Below are 21,485 nucleotides of genomic sequence, written 5' to 3' on the forward strand. Positions count from 1 at the left end.
TCGTTGTACAGCCAGGTAAAGGGAATAGTGAATGGGATCTGGGGTGTCAGATCCTTGAAGCATATGAACTGGAGAGGAGCATTGGCAGCTCCTCCAGGACGTAGCTGGAGAAGTCACAGAATCACAGAATCGTCTAGGTTGGAAGAGACCTCCAAGATCACCTAGTCCGACCTCTGACCTAACACTAACAAGTCCTTTGCTAAACCATATCACTAAGCTCAACATCTAAATGTCTTTTAAAGACCTCCAGGGATGGTGACTCAACCACTTCCCTGGGCAGACCATTCCAATGCCTAACAACCCTTTCGGAAAAGTCCAGCATGTGGAACGCATTGCTCTCTCCCGGGTGGGACTGAGCTGCCTGGGGAGCTTGGCGTTTCTTTTTGCTGGTCCGATGGAGCTTGTAAATTTGCTACAGTGCAAATCCAGGAGGAGTTGGGTCTCGCTGGGGGAATCATTGTCATACACCAGCAATTGTGAAAAGCCCATGCAAAGAACACACACCAAGACTGCAACTATTCTAATTTAGGTCACTGCAGAGAGCAGGAGCCCTGGTCATGGGCGAGGACAGCCTGGTATAAGACTGTGCAAATACAGAAGAAATCAACAGTGCACGTCTGAGATGCAGCAAAGCCATCAAAACTTCCCTTTTTCTCCATTTCTTCTCCCTGCTAATTGCTTGGGTCCCGGGTGTCAGGCTACTGCATCACCACAATGGCATGGATTGTTTGTTGTGTGGGCTCTTAAGAATTTAAATAAATAATTAAATCCTGTGCACACCCCTGGATTGTGTTATATAAAGTACCTTCATAATATTTTAAAGAAGAAAATGCACAGTGGCGTGAAGGTGTCACTCCACACATCACCCAAACCTGTTCTCTTCCCCCACTCCCAGCAAGGGCATACTTGTGCAATTGCTTTCGTTTAAAAGCATTTAACGCACATGATGGTGGTAAGAACATGTTCTTCTGGGAGTGATGAGTGAGATGCACTCCTGAACAGCTGAACGATTTAATCCCAGGGAGTGCCTCATCTTTATGTTTATCTATTTGGTTGGTCGGTGTATGTGCGTGTGTTGTTGTTACTCTCTGACGTGGTTTCTGGGTATCACAGATTTTGTTTCCGTTTATTTTTTAACCTCACCACTGTTCCCCATAATTCAATGAAATCACACACCAGCTCTGAAGGCGTCTTAAAAAAAAAATAGGGCAAGGTTTCTCCAAGCACCCAGATCCTGGCACTGTCTTAGCCCCATGGCATGTGCAAACAATTGCAGGCAACTGAGAATCTTGATCAGATAATGGCCCCCAGCTGACATGCAGCTACTGCCCACCACTGCGTTTTGAGCCTGCTCTAATTGAAATGCCCTTTCGAGGTGTGGAGTCCAGCTCCCCCAAGCAACCCCAATGCAGTTTTTGTTGTCTTAACCTCATGTCCTGAAAGGGAAGGAGTGGTCAGCTTGAAAGGAAGAGAATGGAAATTTGGTCTCCCTCTGCAGTTAATAATGAGTACTTCAAACTGCTCCAAGACTCCCACCTTTAAGGGTGGTGAATGTAAAACCTCACCCAATACCTTTGGGAGCATGAGAGGGGATCACCCCAGTACTGCTGAGCTTAAAAGCCAAGGGATAATTGTCCCCACTCATTCGCCACATAATCCACCCATCTGGCCTGTGAATAAACCAAATGGAAAGTGGCGACTGACAGTCGATTATCTTGGGATTATTCTGGGAGCAGAATCAGTGGGAAGAAAACAGGATTCCTGTATGGCAGGCAAACAAAGGGAAAGAAATATTGGCAATTGCAAAACATAAATTCATTTTTGAGGGATGGGTAGTAGCCCATCAAAGCAATAATGACCCCACAGCCCTCCTGAACAACTGAGTGGATTCATTGACCTGCTTGGCTTTAGCAAAAATGGAAGAAAAGCTCGATGAAGACAAACGCAGTTCATTAATAGAGTGGCCGCAGATAAAATGAGGATGCTCCGGGGTTAAGGATCTTTTCACAGAAGTGGGCAGTGACCAGAGAGCTCTATAGTGACCTTATTTCCACCTGTGCTCAGTGCCCTACTTGCTGGACTCCTCACCAGGGCTTAATTTAACACATTTTACACAGCAGGTTGGATGCTTGTGATCAGGTACGACAGCTCAGCTGGCAGGGATTTCCTTCCAGGCAATGGAAAACTGATGGCAGAAAGTGGATGATGGAGAGCTGTTTTTTATTATTTTTTATAATTTTTTTTTAGCTGCACTTTTCATGCATGCCTGTTAGTCTCCCATCCAGGGACCAGACCTGGTGGCAGGATTTAGCATTAATAATCTGTGTATAATTCAGTAGTCTTGAAAGTGTGGAGTAAATTCCTGTTTTTCTGGGTCTTTTTGAAGTTTATGGCAGAACATTCATTGCCAGTGGGGCATATTCCCCCTTGGGGAGTGTGGTAAACTTATTTGCAGAGAGCTCCTGGGTGTGCAGTTGTGTATGCTGTTGCAGCAGACCCCTTAATTATCTCATCAGGCTTTCTTTACCTTGTTTTTGATGTGATTGAGTGTTCAGCAAAGTTGTTTTAATCCCTGTGAAATCCCTTGTGGATTTGACAGGGTGTGGCCTTGACAGATGTACTTTTATTGTTATTATTGAGTATTAAGGGTGCATGTGTGCAGGCAAACAGCTGCCTTGCGCGGCCCAATGCTGAGCCTGACCAACGGATGGTTGGGGAGCTGCAGGGCGATGCTGAGGACACCGGATGGTTGCAGCGATGCTGTGCTCGAGCACCTGTGGCTCTTGCCTGTACTTTCCCTCCTAATGTGTCTATGAGATTGGGAAAGGAAGGTGACCTAGAGAAAATGACCATGGTAGGACTCCGGCATGTTTAAGAGCTTCCAGCATCAGCAGGAAAGCAAGGAACCAAGCTTGGATCAGCTTTTTTGATGGAGGACGATGCTGAAGGACTTTGATTTTGTTGTTCTCAGCTGGGCAGTTGCCTCTGCTTTCTCCATGGCAGAGATGAGATGGTTCAAACCTTGCAGCCCACAGCTCTCCCAGCTTATTTTCCTGGCTGGGAAAAGGCATGCTGGTTTCCGAGAGCCCCGTGAAAGCAGTCCCTGTTGGTGCTGGATTTTATCTGGGGCTGGGCAGTGAGGGAAGACCAAGATACCCCGTGGAAGCTCAGGAGCGGGAATGGCCCTGATAGACAACAGGGTGCTGGGGGAGGGGGTGGGAAGGGGAGTTGGTTTTATTTCCCTGCTGCTTTTAATTTAGAGGAGGCTGTTGTGGTAGGCAGTGCCATCTGTTTTTCTTTGCTGAGGGTTTTTCCTCTGCCAGACACAGTATTTTTGCTCTTTGAAGCATCTTCAGCCTGGGCTGGAGCCTGGGGGGTCCTGCGTTATCCCACCAAGGAATCTGGCTAGACTGGGGACTGTGGCTGGAGTGAATCCCTCTGGGGTTTGTAGGAAAATGGGTGTCTCCTTTCTCACCGTGATGCCATGCGTCACATGGAGTTTCTGCTCCCAAGCCCTTGACCCCTTGGCTCATCCCAAGCGGGATGGCGACCAACGGCAATGGCACTGTGAGCTGAGCATCGCGCTGCTTCCTTGTGCTCGGCTGCATCAGCAAGAACCTGACCTGCTGGCTTGAGTTTCTCTCCCTCGCTTCAGACCTGCCCAGTTTTATGCCTCTGCTCAACCTCGAGGAGAATGAAAGCCCTTGAGGAGCTTGTGGTTAACAGGCACCTAATTGATTCTGAATAATCCTGACAAGTTTTTGCAGCCCTTGTGGTAATCGGCTCTCTTTCTGATTGAATAGCTTGGGCTAGGTCTGTATGGATGCCAGCTGTACATTGCTTGGCTGCATTCTTTCATTTCCAGCTCATGCTTTTCTTTTAACCCTTCCATTGCCTCTTTCTTTGCACAGGCTGTAAATTATGATATATACAAATATATATTATTTTTGAACCTCCTTGTAGGCAGCCTATTATTCATCTTCTCTAGGAGTGCTTTTTAGGGAGCCTGAAATATGTCTGTGTGTGTGGCAGGGTACAAGGGTAACCCAATTTTTGTGCCTGCTTTATAGATTTGGCCAACAAATGCCAGATGTGATGCCTGTTCATGGAATGAAAAGCAGTAAAATAGCATAGTTCACTTGGGAGGGACGTGCAAATGACTTGGAGGGGCTGGGGAAGGACCAGGGGAGGATACAGCTCCTGGCACAGCTCCTGGTCTGGTGGAATCTCAGTACTGCCCCAAAGCGTGCTTTCATTTTGTGGGAACGTGGTGCAAGCCCGTTCTGCCAGCATCTCTCACCCATGGCAAGCCTGTCTGCATCTGCCCATGTGTTCAGACAGGGTGTGCTCTGCGTGTGCCATCTGCCCCGGGCAAACCTTCTGTCTGTGTGAAGCACTTCACTAAGTAAAGGGGGGATTTTGTTCTCTCCTGAGGCTGGGGGGAGCAAAGTGGGGGTGTCTCCATCTGCCCATGCCCTCCAGGCTGTAATCCCCCTCCCCACCCCTTCCAGGTACTGTCATGGGGGGGCAAACCCCCATTCACTTGGTGCCCCTTACTTTTGACGTGGAGACTCCCCATTCAGCTCCCTCCTTTGAGGATTCAGTACAGCAACAGTATTTTTTCTGTGATGGGGGCTGTGTGATGCTGGAGGGCTGCTCCCACCCCCCCACCCCCCCCCCCCAGAACACCTCCAAACCCTCCCTGTGACCCCCAGCTGGGGCTGCCTGGGGAGGACAACGCACGTGGGGCAAACAAGCCTCGTCCTCTCTATCCTGCTCTGTTCAAAGCCTGGAAAAGTTTGGGAAGGAAGCCAGGGCCGTGCACGATTCCTCCCTCCTGCTCTTGTGTTACAGAGCTCGGCTCAAGCCTCTCTGTCCTGGTGAAGCATCCGGCCCCCTGCAATAGCACTCATTGTTCTGTGCCCAGCTGCGGCAGGGCCCAATGGTTGATGCTGCCGCTCCCCAAACCATGGTCAGCTCTGAGATGCGGTGGTGGAGAGATGCTGCAGCAAAGCATCCTCTGCATCTCCCTCCCCTTTGCAATCCCAGCCCCGAGTTCAGCATCTCTGGGGCAGCTGCTTCCCACCCTGCAGCTGCCTCCCCAGTGCTGCGGTGTGCATCTTCCCCAGCGTGCATCCTCCCCTTTGCTGCCGGTGGCTGCTTGCCTCCGGTTTTGTCATTTTTAGCTGTTTCTTTCCCGGCTTCCCCCTGTGCGGCAGGCTGGGAATGGTACGGTCCTCCCTCCAGCTCCCGTTGCTCCGTGGATATTGCTAGAAGGTGAAGGCATCGGCGCACGCTGCAGAGGCTGCAGCGGCTGCAGCCAGCCCCGAGACACCCGGGAGAGGAGGCAGAAGGGACTTGGTGTGGAGGCTCGTGCTCAGCTACGGCCTTCTCCTTCTGCCAGCCTCACACAGGGGCTGCCTGCAATCTTAGTGAGGCACCATGACCCAGGGCAAGGTAGGTGGGAGGCCAGTGCTGGGCTGATGGGTCGTCATGCATGCATAATTGTTGCATGGCTGGGGGGGGGGGGGGCGAATGGGTTGGAGTGAGGGGGTTTAAGGGATAAAACAATTGCTATGTGGGGGGGGCTGGGTACCAGTGAAAAGCCTGGTTTGGGGTGCACTGGTCCCTGTGGTGGTGAGCGTTTTGGCAGAGGAAGGGGATGGAGGTGATTATGGGGTTGGGGGCTGTTTTTCCTGCTGCTGGATGTGGAGCTCAACCCTTCCATGGGAGCTGTGGCTGTTTCTTCCACCCATCCTGGATGTTGGGGACCTCTGCGGGGTTCTTGTGCTTTTCCATCCATGCTCCAGCACTTGGTACCTGCCTTTAGCACCTCCTGATCCGGGGAGCTCTGGGTTTTGGGGTGCCCCAGTGCTCTGCTTCCTGGGAGAGGGGGGGCAATGCATCCTCTGCCAGCACAGTGCACCATTGCCATGACAACGAGGCTGGAGGCTGCCCGGATGCAGGCAGCCCTGGCCCTCCTGCATCTCTTTGCTCATCTCCAGGGTCTCGCGTGCTCTTGGCCACCACGTCCCTGAGGGCAGAGGAGGTGGCACAGCTATCCCGAAGCAGCTGGGTCAGCTCATGTGTGTGTCCTGGGATACTCTGAAGGGCTTGTTGCACCTTTTAAATTAAGACCTTTGTGCAGGGACTGTGCTGTCTGCCCCAGGGCTTGTTAGACTGTATACTTCATTTTGCACTTCTTGGGTCCTGTGACCCAGGGGGATGCTGTCCCTGATGCTGAGCTGGTACCTGCCTTGGCAGCACGGACAGGGTACCAGGCTCATAGCTTATCCTGGGACAACAAAGATACTGCCAGAATGTTAAAGAGATAATGTTCCACAGAGAAGAAAGTTGTCAGATGTCCTGATATGGAGTTCAACCCTGCCATGGGAGCTGTGGCCATTTCTCTTTGCTGGGACTTCGTAGTTTGACAATGTGGGGTCCCAAATCCCTTAGCTGCATCTTCAAATTGTGGAAGGCAGAGTGGCTGAGCTTCTAGATGGGCAGAGAGCAAAAAGTTGGTTGGCACTTTCTGGGGTCTTGGAGAAACTCCCCAAAATGTGGTTGTACGTGAAAATGAAGGAGCTGAGGTGGTGTGTGTGCGTTTTGTCTAGAAACTGAAAGTCTTTATTTTGAGGGGAAATTCAGAAACAAGTAGGCTGAAATGCAAAAAATGAGTTGGATGCTTTCCAGTGTTACACTTGAGACTGAGGCATATGAAGGGCTCTGGGCAAGGCTGCTTCTACCCTCAGACTTGCTTGGTTAGCTACAGTTTTTCATCCTCTTTGTCATGCTGAATGTTTTCTCATCTCTTCCTCAGTCAATCAGGGGATGCTTGTTCCTGGGGGTGCGTAGATGGGTCCAGCACCAGGAGCTGCTGGGTCTCCTCTCTCTGGTTCCTGGGACCAAATGGAGGAGCCCCAGACCTCTGCCCATGCCTTTCTTCTGGGTTCCCATTGCAGGACTGTTTCTGTGCCATTTTATAGTCTAATCTCTCTCTCTTTTTTTTTTTTTTTCCCCAAATTTCTGTGCAGCTGTCTGTGAACAACAAGCCCCCCAACCCTGAGGGGCAAGGGGAGAAGAAGGACAATGCCACAGCTCCACCAGCCCCTCCAACCTACGAGGAGGCGACAGCAGGAGAGGGGATGAAGGCCAGCGCTTACCCTCCTCCCCCATCGGTCCCGCTCCACCCCAGCTGGGCTTACGTCGACCCCAGTAAGTCCTCCTGTGGCTGTACCCAGGGTGAGCCCCTTGCAAAGGGGGGAGAGGGATGCAGAGATTGCCCTGGGGCTTGTAAAGGAGAGAGGAGCCAGGGATGTGGCACCCACTGTGAGCCATGGTAGAGCTCACTGTAGAGTTATGTCTGTTAGCTATACATATATAATTAAATAATAATAATAAAAAAGGCCAGATTGCCAAAGCACTAAACCATGCTGCCTTCCAGATATGGGACTAAACCCCTGTGCTTTGTCCCTTTCCAGTATGGGGATGGTGAAATCTTGGCTCCCAGCTTGCTGCACTGGGCAAGTACCAGCTCCCAGGGCTGGGGAGCGTCCTGGTGTGGTGCTCCCAGCGCTGCAGGCTGCAGTCCACCCCCCCTCCTTCCAGCTCCTGCTTTCACAGGAGCTGCTGAACCGGCAGAATTGACATTGTGGCATCAGTGATGTCTGGCTGCTGCAGGCGGGTGTTCAGAGCCAGTGGAGGTTAAAACCCTGCTGGACTCGAAGGCTGAATTGTTCCAGCATCGGTTTGCATGGCCACGAGTGTGACCCCTGGGCAAACAAGAAGCTTTTCTTCCCGGCTGCCACGTGCAGCCTCCGCTCGGGGCTGTGACAAGCGGACAAAGGTCCGGCTGTGCCCGATGCAGGGGAACCAGGGGACGCAGGTTGTGGCGGCTGGCTGGAGGGAACGAGCACGCAGGGCTGCTGGGGGCAACTGCTCTGTCAGCACGGTTTTAACTGCAGAGAGCACTGGATTTAAGGACTCCCAAGTCCTTTTGCTCTGCTCCATCCTCTTCCTCTGCTTTGCTTTGGCAGCTGCCCATCCGTTTCTCTCAGGCATTTAGATCCTTAATTTGGTGTTTAGGTGCCTTGATTGCTTTGAAGCAGGAGGCACTGAGGTGCCCTGGGGACATGGGCCTCAGGTGCTCTTGGCCATGCAGACGATGACAGATCTTGCAGAAATGAGGATGCATGGCAGGAGTGCATCTCTGCTGGGGCATAGAAGATGGCACAAGAGATTTATTAGGCACAAAAGGAGCATGAAGGATTCATTTCCTGCCAGTGGCATCCTTAGATCCAGCTTCTACAATAAGAGCAAGCAGCCTTTGACCTGTAAAATAGAAGAAATTTAGGACCAGGGCCTTGAATTTGGCTATGCTGGTGTCTGCAAGCCTGTCTTTGGTTTGCGTGGGCTTTGCCTCCATCTGCCCAAAGGATCCGAGTATCACTGAGCTATAAAGCTTTGAGGAGGAGAGACATCTGTCAAACAGGCAGGGACATGAATGTATATCTGGTGTAATCACATAAGCCTTATTTCTATAGAAAACCCAGCTAGAAGACTTAGTAACACAGGTGGGGGGATTTGCAAGAGAAGTAATGCAGAGGAACGATGTGCTAAGATCATTCAGATCTTACCATCAGATTTGGTTTCAGTATTTTATTTTTTTTCTTAAGCATGAGGTTCAGGAGTGGGAGAAGGCTGCAAAAAACTCCAGCAACAAGAGCTTGTATCACAGAGCCCTCAGCAAAGCAGAGATGGGCTGTGTGGTGCAGCGGTTTCGGGGGAAGGTACCCCCAGCAGCTGCATTGGAGTTCTTTCCCCTTGCTTAGGCTTGCTCACAAACTGGTCTGACTGTGTGCATAGAAACTGGATTCAGGGATAGCCCTTCTGAAAAAGCTGGCTGAAATGAGCTTCTCCCAGAGAAGAGGACACGCTCTTGACATTAAAAATGATGCAGACACAACCTAAGCTCAGGCAATTACGGAGCAGCGAGGGAATCCTCCTGCTCCGGAGCTCCTGATGGGAATGGCTGTGGTGCTGAGTCACAGCTCCTCTTGGGGATGTTTAATGTTCTGTGAAAGGTGAATGAGGAGATGGTACGAGACCTCTAATTGTCATTAAAGAATTGCTGTTATTGTAGACAGGAATAAACCCTGGCATCCTTGTTGTGTTGGGGCTTGCAGAAGTATTTTTACCCTTTTTGTTCTTGAAGATGCTCCTAGTATGATACAGGAATAAGAAGGGAGTGGAGCACATCCCAGCACACCTCATTTTCGTGGTGCAATAAGAAAAAACTAAAATTTGGGCCTCCTGAACTGTAATCGATCACTGGGGTCAAATTATTGTGGCTTGGGAGGGAGCCAGGCGATGGGAGCTGACCTCTGGCTTCTGCTTCAGGCACAAGCCCCAGCTATGGCAGCGGTGGGTACCCCGGGGACACGGAGATGCTCACGACCTTCAGCTGGGATGACAGGAATGTGCGCAGGGTGTTCATCAGGAAGGTAAGGGGCAAGAGCCATGTCTCTCCAGGCTCAACCTCCTCCTGCAAAGGCAGGAGAGCAGCCCCGGCCTCCCAGAGGAACCTGGCTGCCCTGGCTTGGGCTCCCCTGGACCACGGAGCTGCTCTGAGTTGGGTGGGCAGTGGGGAGCCTGCGGCTCGCCCATGGGCTGCCTCTCGTTCCAGGTTTATGCCATCCTGATGGTCCAGCTCTTGGTGACTCTTGTTATTGTGGCTTTCTTCACCTTCTGGTAAGTCTCCTGTAGCCGTAATGCTTGCTTTGTCCTATGCATGATCTGCTCCTGTACGACCCATTACACAGGGGTATTTTCTGTTCTGTAGGTACGTGAATTAATTCAGGTACTTCAACATAAAAACAAGACTGAGGGGTCCCTGGGAGGTCCTTCTGCTATCTCCTCTGAATGTCCCCTGAACAGTGCGTCATCCCTTCTGGGTGCCATCCCCAGCAGAGAGACCCGAGCTGCTCACCCTTGCATTTAACTGCTGCTTCAGCCGTGCCCTGTATCTTTTTTTCTTTCGGGAGTTATCGATGCCATCAGAGCCCCAGCTGTAGGGACTGGGTTACCTGCCCTCGCAGAAGCAGATACCCCACGTTCGCGCAGCTAGCTCAGGTGGCTGAGCATTTTGGGCATGTGCAGCTCACGTTGCCTCCGGAATAAATAATGAATCACTGTCAGCCCGAGGAGCTGACCTCTTTAGTCGCTTCTTGGAGAAAGCAGCAGCCACGCCGCGAACAAGTCCAACGGTGTCACCGATAACAACAGGGCTGTCCTGCTGACTTGACAGCTGGAATTTTTTTCCAGCTGGCCGGTCTGCTGGGTAGAGTCCGCTGTGTTTTTGCACATATCCCCACTCTGTGTCACCCCGTGCACATTCCCAGGTTTAATTTAGCAGCAACCTGTAAAGTGATTGGCATTTTTATGCTCTGCTCAGTGTCCCTTTTCTGTCTTTCAGCGAACCGGTCAAGGGGTACATTCAGACACATTCTGCTTGGTACTGGGCTTCCTAGTGAGTATCTCTGTCTTCTCCTCTGGCCATGCATGCTCTGAACAACTCTGGATGTGGCTGTTGTGATGCAGAAACACTTTCCAAACACTTTTGTGTCTTGCATTTGAGGAGTTGCTCCAATATGTGTGCAGGGGAAGCCAGGGAAATTCATGGATATTTTTGAGGTGAGAACAGAAAAAGAAAACTTCACTTAAAAGAGTCTGAGACATGACGTGCGCTGGATACCTCCAAATAATTCCCATAAGAGGGCTTGTTGCTCTACGAACCAGGGTCAAAATAAATGTATGAGTATTGCTTGCAGAGCAAACTGGGTAAAACGGAGGAGCTTCCAGGTAAGCTCTGCAGAAACCCAGATGCGAGAGCTGAAAATACACAGTGGGTACCTTCAAGGCTTAATTTTGCATGCTCCCGTGGAAAGCAAGGAGGTTGCCTGGGTTTGTATCCCATGTCTTGATAAGCAACAGATGAAGAAGGAAGTGGGCAGTGTTGGGGTGGGTGCATTTGGAGATATCAGGGTGACTCTGGCCCTGTCTCCATCGGGGCTGTCACGCCAGGGTCATCGTCGGGGAGCAGCCTTTGGTGCCCAGAATTTGGGATTCCATTCATTACACCAGCCTGGTCTGAAAGGTCAGAGAGGAGGTAGCTAGGCTGCACCTCCGTGTGCCAATATATTTGCAGTTGTGCTGTTTTCTGGATGCTGCTTGGGTTAGTGCTGCTAATTAAGCAGGCAGAGAGCACGATGCAATTGCTTGTGAATGAGATTCTGCGAACCTGGCTTTAATTAGTTCACACCCAAATCACGAAATGTGTCCAGGCCCGGAGATGAGACACCAGCTTATATAACTTAGAAAAAAAGACTTAAAATAGCAATAATAGAAGGCAACTGGCACCAGCATGCTTCTTTGACCTTAAAAGAAAATAATTTGCTCATCCTTGGCCAATTGGTAGATTGGAGAAGCAGTGCTGCCTTGCAGGGAGACAAGACCAAGGTCTATGCTTTTACCTTTGGGCTCATCTCTTGCTGCTTTCTGGCCAGTTAGCATTTACTTCTTCCTATCCTTCAGCAGGAGCAATATTGTCTTGGTCCAGCTGGGGACAGGTTCTGTACTTGAGGGACTTAAATTCTGTCTGTCCCTTTCAGCAAGTCAACCCTTCCCTCCGTCCCCAGTGTCTCCAGTTGCTCTCCCTGGTCTGGGTCTGGGTCTCCTTTGTGCAGAGACCTGACCTCTCTGTCTACACCTCTGAATTAAAAGTGGGTGCCTTAGGGCTGCTCGGTGATGGCTCAGGGAGAATAAAGCAAGAGCAGATGTTCGTAGTGAGCGCAAAGGAGATGGATAACTGCAGCAGCTCTCTTTGCTCCCTACTTGCTTGCTTTCCATCTGTTGAGCTGTGCCCACTCCAGCTTTCCTGGTTTCCCTGTGGGAGAGCAATGCTCAGGTTTATCTTTGGTGCATTTATCATGGCCTGTGGGTTTTGCCGTCATGTTCATTTATTAGACCTAAGGTGACTGGCTATCGTGCTGCCATCGGCATGCTTGGAAGCTGCTCTCTCCCCCCAGGCACAAGGGTGAAAGTAGGTGAGCAGGTTCCCACTGCGCCGAACCCCATCAACAGTGTGGAAAAACACCCGGGCTGCGTGACGGCCGGGGCAGGGGGAGACCATCCCTCAGTTCTGGGATTTTTGCTTTGCTGAAGGGTCAAGTCATGTGAGATAAATAACTCGTAGGTGACCTGGGGATGGCATGTGCAACAGCACGTTAGGCTTGGGTCTGTGAGCTTCGGTGTCCTCAGAGGATCCTTCTGGTGAGCTCTTCCTCCAGGGCTGGTGCGGTGGCACGGAACAATTCCCTTCTCCAACCTGACCTTCCCCCTGACCTTAGGCAAGCCACTTAAACAAAGATTCATGGGGCTGGTGGAAGGGCTGCTGAAATCCCAGCAGGATTCCTCAAGCCCACCAAGCCAGGTGGGATGCCAGTGATGACAAAGAGGGGCAGAGCCGAGCTACCTCCAGTCAAGGGACTCACGCAGCGAGGAGTCGTCAACAACAAATGCCTTTGGGTGTTCCATCTACCCTGGCCCTGAATGCTACCCTTGCTCTGCTCCAAAACTGTCCTTCAGGTTCTCCAAGGGTGGTTGTACTGTCCCACCTTAGGGACTGCCATAAGCACAGCAGGCAGCTTTGGGCAGAAAATGAATTCAGCAAGAGGCAGTTTCTGCCTCGATTCCTACCCAGCCTTGACTTCTGGCACAGTGCTTGCATTTAGGCAGTTCAACAGAGCACTAAGACTTGTCACCTGGAGACTTCTCTCCTGCTTCAATACACAATGCTTATGTCTTCATCCCTAATCTGCTTTTTTTTTCTCTTTGCAGTGCTGTTTTCTTTGTGACCTACTTGATTCTTGCTTGCTGCTCTGGACCCAGGTAAAATATTTTCTTTTTGGATTTAAAACAGCCCAATGAAGTGAAGGATGAATGCTCTCGTCTTGTGGCAAACATGACCAACATCATTGCAGACACGGGATGGGGTTGTGCTGGGGCAATGATGCAGGGCCGGAGGTGGCAGCTGTACTTCCAGGCCTGATGCAGTTGGGAGTTGCTGCAACGCTGCACTAAAAGCTGAAGTCAAATTGAAGATGCAAAGGTAGATGTATTGCCGCCCAAACTGCACTGCTGCATTGCTCCAAATGTTCATTGTTAAATACCGCAGGGAATGGTTGTCTTTGCTTTTGCTGGCTGCTTTGCTGCAATCTCATGGGGGCATTTGCCCTCTTGGCCTCAGAGCACCCCGAATGCTCTCTCATTCCCAGCGGGATGACTGTCCCCTTGCACCATCCCTGCCATTTGCTGCACAGGCCATTAATTACGTGGCACATCTTACACAACCTGTTGTGGAGCGCTGCTGACTACCGCTGCCCTCTGCATCGCAGGGCTGACCAGCCCCCTGTTTATTCACTTGCAGGAGGTATTTCCCATGGAATCTGATCCTGCTGAGCATCTTTGTAAGTAGCACATCTGGACAGTGTCGGCCCTGCCCCTCCAACCAGTGCGGGTTTCACAATGGCTTTAGGCAGGAGAAAAAAGAATCTGGGCTCTGAATTCCTGCAGAAAGCAGGAATTTAATCCTCCGATTGCCCTGCACTTGGGCTGAGGAGCTGTAATTGAACTAAAATGTGATAAGCAGGAAAGAAAGGAGCCTCTGTTTAAACCCTTCTTCACTGAGAGGGTGGTCGCACACTGGAACAGGCTCCCCAGGGAAGTAGTCACTGCACCAAGCCTGTCGGAGTTAAAGAAGCGTTTGGACTGTGCTCTTAGTCACATGGTCTGAATTTTGGGGTAGACCTGTGTGGTGCCAGGAGTTGGACTCGATGATCCTTATGGGTCCCTTCCAACTCAGGATATTCTACGATAAAACAAAAGGCCTGCAGAGGCTGTGGGAGCTGGGGTAGGGTGCTGGAGGCCTGTGCAGGAGGGTGGAAGGATGGGGAAGGTGGGACTGCTCCCAGTGCTGAGAAGCTGCCCTCATTTTAACCTGTCCTGTGGACATTCATCACTGGAGTATTAGAAACTATGTGACAATTGCTTCTCCTGGGCATCAGTTTGAGATTTCACTACCCTTGTAGTTATCATTGTTCCTGCAATTGAGATGTTTTATCTGCTCAGTCTCTCTTCCTGGGACATGAACGCAAGAATAACATGGTTCTCTTTCCCCCCCAGACCCTCTCCATGGCTTATCTCACTGGGATGCTTTCCAGGTAGGCTGAGCACATGGTCCCTGGAGGTTTTCTGGTCCTATGTCCTGGGCTTTTCTGTGGGAAAACCGCCTGGTTTCTGAAATAAAAGGACCACTTGATTTCTTTGGAGCTGTTCTGGTAGCCACTTAAAGTAACCACCTTCCCTTTTAAAAACACTTTTTAAAGAAGCTCTCTGAGAGGCATGGTGCCACCCCTTCTCTGTCACCACTGGAGCAGAACAGGGTAGTTCTTGGCTGTGCTGAGCCTTGTAGGAGAGCACTAGAGAGCCAGGGACAAGGCACTGCCTGCACAGATGGCTGTAGGGGACTGCCATAGACTGATCTCACCCCTCCCGACAAGCAGCACCCTACCAGATGGGGCCGGAGTGACACAAGGAGCTTATTTTCCAGCAGTTTCATTCTATTTTGTAGTCTACACCTTGCTCCCTTTTGCTTGTTTTTACTGTTACAATCTGCTCACAAGATCAGCCCTGGTTCACGTGGATCCCTGGTGATGAAGCAGACAAGCCAGTGGGTGTTGATGGATGTGTGCAGGGCACAAAGAAAGTGGTGGCTTCAGCAGCTCAGGGAAAATACCAGTGATATCGCTCTCCAGTCAAACCAAAGGGAAGAGTGGGGGGCTGGCTCTTGGGGCTGAGCCTAGTGCTGTAACCAAAGTCAGCGGGCAGACATACAAATATTTGTATACGTAAGCTTGTCATCTTTCTGCCTGTTCAAATCCTGCCCTGCAGATTTCCAAAACTCAACCCCTCCCTGTTACAAGCATAGCCACAGAGTAACACTGGCTACAGCCTTCTGATTTCTCATTGTGCTGCAATGACATTTGTCACACTATTTTTATTACCTCCCAGTTTGAATCCTCCCCTTCTCCATCTGTCCATGGACAGAGAGATTTTTATAGCAAGTCCTCATCTTAGCTGCTCATGAGTTCCCAGGAGGAACAGAGGTGCCCTCCTGCCTACCCTATTCTATTTAAAGCAGGAGGAAAACCCGTCTAGTGTTTTTTGGGTGTTTTCTATCTTTCCTTCCCTTTTGACACTTAGAATGATCGTTGATAAGGTCAGTGCTGCTTCTGCCCCAAGGACTCACGCTTTTCCTGTACACCCCCACTGAGCTTCTGCCTGTCTTGATCTCTCCTCCCATCCATCCCTTGGAAACCCTAGAAAAGTGGCTCTGCTGTTAATTTTGCAGTTACTACAATACCAAGTCGGTCCTTCTGTGTCTGGGGATCACAGCCCTGGTGTGTCTGTCTGTCACCATCTTCAGCTTCCAGACCAAGGTCAGTCTGTGCCGCTCAGTCCCTCTGGGAGAGGCAGTAAATGGGGTCAGGCAGTGTGAAGGGGCAGATCTGTGGGGCTCTGGATGCCGGAGCGATCTGAGGGATGCTGGGGTGCAAAGTGAAGGTTATGCAGATGCCAGAGTGAGGGATATATTGGGGTATAGATGGGGTGAGAAGATGCTAATGTATGGGGTAAGTTGAGAGTGGGTGGGTTTTTTGTTTTTTTTTTAGGAGTAGGCTAGGATACATGAAGGCACTAACATAAATGTGCACGAAGGGCTTTTGGATATCAGGGATGAGATGGGTACAGAATTTGTGCCCACGGCAATAAAGGGGGTATGGCGAGTGTTTGGCTCTGCCACAGGGATGGGAGCTGGGCTACAGGACCTGAGATGCAGATGGAAGAATTGCCATCTGATAACAAGATGGGTGCAATGCTGGGGAGTCCCTCCCTGCAGGTGTGGGGGGGCTCCCCCTCACTGCCTCTGCAGGGCCCCCTGCCCTTGTAACGCAGTGCTCTTTGCCTCTGCAGTTTGACTTCACCTCCTACCAGGGTGTCCTCTTTGTGATGCTCATGGTGCTCTTCTTCGGTGGCATCATTCTGGCTGTGATACTGCCCTACCAATACGTGAGTAACAACCTGCGTCCCTCCTTCCTCGCCCAGTCCCCATCGGCACAAAGCAGGCAAGCTCCAGGGCTTGTCTTCAGAGGGGCATCCTGAAATGTGCAGAAACAACAGCAGAAATGAAAAGCCAGGTGGCTGTTGCCTGCCCGTTGTACAATCAGATATCAGGCTGTAGGACAGCACTGGCCTGGGGCTTGAGGAAGTTTGCTTCTGTTCCTGAAGCTGTGGAGTGACCCCAAAGCAGGTTGCACCACCTGCTTGTGCCTCAGTTTCCCCTCCACTAAAACCAGGGTGGTGAGATGGCTGAAGTGTTGTCCTGCCCTGAATTTGGGCTAAGAGCCCTGCTTTGTTTGGGGCAGGCCTTGGCCTCTGGACAAGTGCAGCAGTGAGCCTCTCTGGCCAGGCTTGGCTGTAGCCATGCTACCGTGGGGCACAGTTCTGCGATGTTTAAATCTTGAGGATCAAATTTTTCTGACAGAAATAAGCCTTTCTGGGGGGTAATTGAGACCCCAGGAAGAAGTCCAGACCATTACAACCACCTTGTTGCTCCTCCAGCTGCTGCCAGTCCCTCTTGCATGGGTCCAGCCCTTTCCTTTGGCCTCCCATGCCAGCCCTCTGCATCCCTGCTCTTGGCTTGAACCCAGTGTTGTCTGTGTCCAAGCGAAACCCTGGAGCTACTTGTGACCACGCCTGATAGAGGGTTTGGTGTGGCAGCATGGAGCATCTGGTCTCCATCCAAGAGTCTCATTAGGTGAGTCGTCATTCAGGCAAGAGCCTGACAGACTCTGGAAGAGATCCTGATGAAAGAGGGAAGGTGTGTGGGGCTGTGGGGCCACCATTAATCACCCTGAACGCCTGCTTGTACTGGTGACAGCAGCACCTGGCTTTGATCACGGCAACCTTTAAGTGCCCTCCAAACCCTTCACACCTCACCTGGCTCCTCTGGGGACTTGAGTCATAATCAGTGGGCCAGACCTGCAGGAGATGCTCCCGCTGGTACCAGCCCTGGAGTCGACCTGATGATGCACAAATACATGAGCTGGTGCTTCCAAAACCAGAAGCTTGGTTTTGGGTTGGCTTGGGTTGGCATCCATCTCCCCTCTTCTGCAGACGTGCGCGTAAACCAGGTGGCGGTGCCAAGCCGCTGCCATTAAACTGTTGAGACAACTCCTCTTTATCTTGCAGTCTGTCAAGATAAGCATAGCTTGAGGCAGCTTGTAATGAGCTTGTCTATCTCGGGAGGCAGGCTGCGATCTCGGGGCTGAATCAGCCATCCATGTGGGCAACTTCTCTTGGAATGTAAGCAACATCTCCGTTAGCGCTGTAGGTTACTGTGCCACAGCAAGCAAGGGCTGGGATTTGGTCTTAATTTCAGTGAATTTCCTGCTGTGACTCCAACAGATGAACACACTTCAGCTTTAATTAACATGCAAAACTTCATCTGGCTCTTGGAAGCAATTGGTGTTTCTTCCAGTGGGATCAACTTGGCTGGATAAATAAACACCTTCTAGGGCTGCTGCAAAATGCATTTCCATCAGGGCTGTGCTGAGAGGTTTCCACAGAGACTGCAGCTGTGTTGAAGTAGGCTATACAGAAACACGAGCACCTGGTCTGGAAGCTTATGAGCCAAATAGACATAAAGACCAAAGTGAGAGAGGAAACTGAGGCACAGCAACCTATCTTTGCCACAAAAAGGACAACAATAGAAACTGGGTTGGAACTGGAAGTGATGCAAATTCTGGGCTATTAGAACACTTTTCCTAACTTGTATCCTCCACGTGAGAGCTAAGCTCTCTTCTGTGTCAAGTCCTAACTAACTAGTACACTTGCAGGCACTGACCGATGGATTTGTTTCTCTAGGTCCCCTGGCTCCACGCGATCTATGCTCTGCTTGGTGCCATTATCTTTACTATGGTAAGTGTGGTGCTGGTCACAGGGCCTGGGAATGTACTGGAAGGAAAAATAAGCAAGTAAATGTGGAATAAATGCTTCTTGCCTTGAAGGGTGCCTAGGGAAGGGAGAAGAGTGAGTTTCAGGATTGCAGAGAGCTCCACATCCTCCAGTGGCTCATGAATAGCAATTACTGCAGTGACCTCAGCCTTGTCCTGGGAAGGTGCTGGTGTACGTGACGGTGCTGGTGCTGAGCATGGTGCGATTGGCAAACCCATGCTGTAAGCGCAATACTAGGTGTGAGCAGCAGAAAGTATTGTAGGGGCAGGGCAAAAGGCAGTTCCACAGTGGGAGCAGAGACTAAGCTCTGACACAGCAATAGGAGCCAGACTGCAGTGCTCAAAGGGAGCTCAAGGATTAAATGAGGCAGCAAAAGTGAGCAAAGTCAAGGCAGGGCTGGCTGGGTGGCAGTGGGTATGAACTTCCATAACAAATGGAGGTATTGGACAACAGTCAGAGACCACGGTCTGGGATTAAGGGGCATTAGGAAGGTTCACTGCAGGCAGGAAAAGCCCTGAAACAGGGCAGCTCCTTGAACTGAAGTTGAAAAGGTTTCATTCATTCTTTCATTTGCTCCCTGGCTCTCCCTCCTGTGAGCCTTTTCCCGGAGCATGTCCCAGCAGTGCTGTGCTTGCCATTCGGGTGTGGGCATTGTTTGGGAAGATGCTTGGCATTGCCTTGAGGTGGGGGTCAGGAGAAGGGCTGCCTTGGGGTTCAAGGCGGTGCACATTGGGCATGCGGTGAATAAGAACAGTTGAGCAATTTTATTTATTAGCTAATAAAGTCATGTCAAGTGAGCTTGGGTATTTCTTCTGTGATTCATGATTAAAGACTCTTCTGTAAAACACAAGGAGGCTAAACATCTTATTACCCTATAATCTTCTGTCAGAAACACAGCTGGTGGAGTGAACTGTGCCAGGCTTCAGCTCAGCCTGACCATGTCTTGGGAGATCAGTTGTTGGTTGTGGCTGGGGAGGGCAGGGGTGCCAGCTGACCCCCAGCTGTGGCAGAGATGCCCTGCCACAGCCCTGAAGAGCTCCGTGACAAGGCATCCATCGCAGGCTGGGTTGACCACAGAGTAGAGGTGAGTTGGAGATGATGACATGTTTGAAGTCATGCAGCAAGGTCCAGGTTTTCTTGCAGCTGGACCACCACCTTGTTTCACAGCCCGTGTTTCCTCCTCCAAGTGCTGTGTCCCTCAGGCAGGCTTCATGGGTACAATCTGCCCTGTACTCAGGTGTGACTGCAGCTCAGGGAGGTGTTAGTTCCCCTCTGGGTCTGGCTATCTCTGCTGGTGGCTCTGCAGAGCCTTAGTGCTGCCCAGGACCTGGGGTTTCCTGCTCTCTTTATTGCTCCGGTGGTGCTGCTCCAATGTCACGTTGGGCTCCGGAAATATCATTACCTGGCAGGTGTTTGTGAGCCGGGGAAACGCTGGGAATAGCAAGTCCTAGGGACTGGCTGAGGTGGAACAGGCAGGACTGCTCCTGAGCTGACCTTGGGGACACAGTTGGCATGGATGAAGCAAAGTCTTGGGAATCACCTTGAAGGAAGCAGGCCTGGAATAATAGTTAAGCTCAGGGTTTGACTATCAGAGTGAAATGAAAGAAAGGGAAAGTTGCAACTAAATCAGTGCATTGTTCAGAGCTTTTGAACAGCAGTTATGTCCCATAAAGAGTGGCAGTGCTCTTGTTGAGGGTACAGTGAAGCAACTGGGAGAACTCCTTATAGCAAAGCACTTTTTGCTTCCCTGTGCCAAATCTGCTTCTGACTGTCACTTGGTTTTCTCCTCTTTCTTCCCAGTTCCTGGCTTTTGATACCCAGATGCTGATGGGGAATCGTCGGTACTCACTGAGTCCAGAAGAATACATCTTTGGAGCTCTCAATATCTACCTGGACATCATCTACATCTTCTCCTTCTTCCTCCAGTTCTTTGGCTCCAGCCAGGAGTGAGTGCAGCAAGGCAGTATCTTCTCTTTGCTGGCAAGATGCAGATGTTTAAAAAATATTAAAAGCAAAAGAGGGTTTAAAAACAAAACCAACAACAAACCACCCTTTCTGGCACACTAGCAGGCTCCATTCTATCAGCCGAGCAAAGCCCCTGGGTTCCTTTATGCAGCTTGTATATATGCTGTTAAGCCTTTGTGACCCAGACAGCAAAGCAGGGCTTAAGTGTTATGTCTGTCCTGCTCCCTCCACTCCTACTGAGATCAAACCAGACCAGAGACTGGGAGGCATGAGACCAGGATCTTCTCTTCCCCAGAGGCTGTCAGAGTTGCCTGTGTCCTGCACATCATGGGATGCTGAATTGCTGTGAACAGCTCTGCAAAGGGAAAATAATATTGAGGGAGGAGAGGCGGGGAATTTTGCCAGGATGCTGGCAGGAAAACCACCTGAAGGAAGGGAAAAAGCTAGGGGACCCCTGTTTCTCACCTGCATTCATTCAGAGCCTCACGGCCTTTGCAGAAAAATGTTCCAAATAGTGCCTGCTTTTAGAAAGGCAGTGCATGGGAGCACATAGTCTGGGTGTCCCAGCAATCAGTCCTTCAGGCGCAAGGGAACCTGTTGTTCAGGATGTTCAGCCTTTTTGAGGACATCCCTAATGTACTGCAGAAATAATTCTTCTGCATCCTTTGCAGCTGGCTGTGGGGCTGAGGTTGCACTTTCTCTCCTTCCCGGAGTGGGTCAGCAGGATCATTGGCTGTGGGCTCACCTCCCCAGCCCAGGAGATGTTTATGTCCTTGTCCTGAATTGTGGCTCTTCACCTGGGAGGGTTGGGATCCCACGTGAGGATTATTGGCAGGGAATGGCAGAGAACAGAGGAAAGAGGCTGAGTGTCAGAGCCCATGCAGGGCTAGGCACATCCTGATGTGGGAAATGGGTGGCTGAGATCCTGTGATCCATCCTAAGGATCTGATGCCTTCACAAGCATCTTGGTTGCTAGAGATTAATGGTCTTAAGTGGTTATTACCCTGAGACTGAGGCCAGGGTGCGTGCCGGTTGCTCAAAATGGGCACGTCTTTGTAGCAAACACCAATGTCGCCTCTTCCTCTTGCTCTAGCCATTTTCTGGCTTTGCTCCCCCAAACAGGGATGTCGAGGAAGGCAGTGGATGCCTCAGAGCGTGCAGGTAACTTTCCATCTTCCCCTTGCTCACATTCCCCTGTTTGGGGATTAGCTGGCTAATTTCTAACTGTAAAGCTCCAGGTGGAGATAAGAGGCCTTTTGCTCTTATTTAGAAAGCGATCCTTCCTGCTGATAGAAACCCGTATCTTCAATCTCCCTGGAATGCCGGTGCAAGTGCGTCACTGAGCTGCCTCTAGCAATCCCCGTGTGTTAGAGAAAGGCTATGCC

General features: G+C 50.8%; 1 protein-coding gene across 1 annotated transcript; it reads left to right on the forward strand.

The window, feature by feature from the left end:
- Nucleotides 1-5,442: 5,442 nt before the first annotated feature.
- On the forward strand, nt 5,443-20,085 carry FAIM2 (Fas apoptotic inhibitory molecule 2). Its single transcript, XM_035571067.1, has 12 exons — nt 5,443-5,457; nt 7,038-7,218; nt 9,403-9,506; nt 9,689-9,753; nt 10,478-10,531; nt 12,901-12,951; nt 13,490-13,529; nt 14,245-14,282; nt 15,473-15,560; nt 16,093-16,188; nt 18,046-18,099; nt 19,936-20,085. The coding sequence occupies exons 1-12, from the start codon at nt 5,443-5,445 to the stop codon at nt 20,083-20,085; spliced, it is 936 nt and encodes a 311-aa protein (XP_035426960.1).
- The last annotated feature ends 1,400 nt before the right edge of the window (nt 20,086-21,485 follow it).

The sequence above is a fragment of the Cygnus atratus genome, chromosome 29 (genome assembly GCF_013377495.2).
Source record: "Cygnus atratus isolate AKBS03 ecotype Queensland, Australia chromosome 29, CAtr_DNAZoo_HiC_assembly, whole genome shotgun sequence".
Classification (NCBI taxonomy): Eukaryota; Metazoa; Chordata; class Aves; order Anseriformes; family Anatidae; genus Cygnus; species Cygnus atratus.

Excerpts from the sequence above, each read along its gene's own strand:
- FAIM2 (XM_035571067.1), top strand. Across the intron at positions 9,507-9,688 it reads GCAGGGTGTTCATCAGGAAG|GTTTATGCCATCCTGATGGT; the intron begins GTAAGGGGCAAG and ends CTCTCGTTCCAG. Across the intron at positions 18,100-19,935 it reads GTGCCATTATCTTTACTATG|TTCCTGGCTTTTGATACCCA; the intron begins GTAAGTGTGGTG and ends CTTTCTTCCCAG.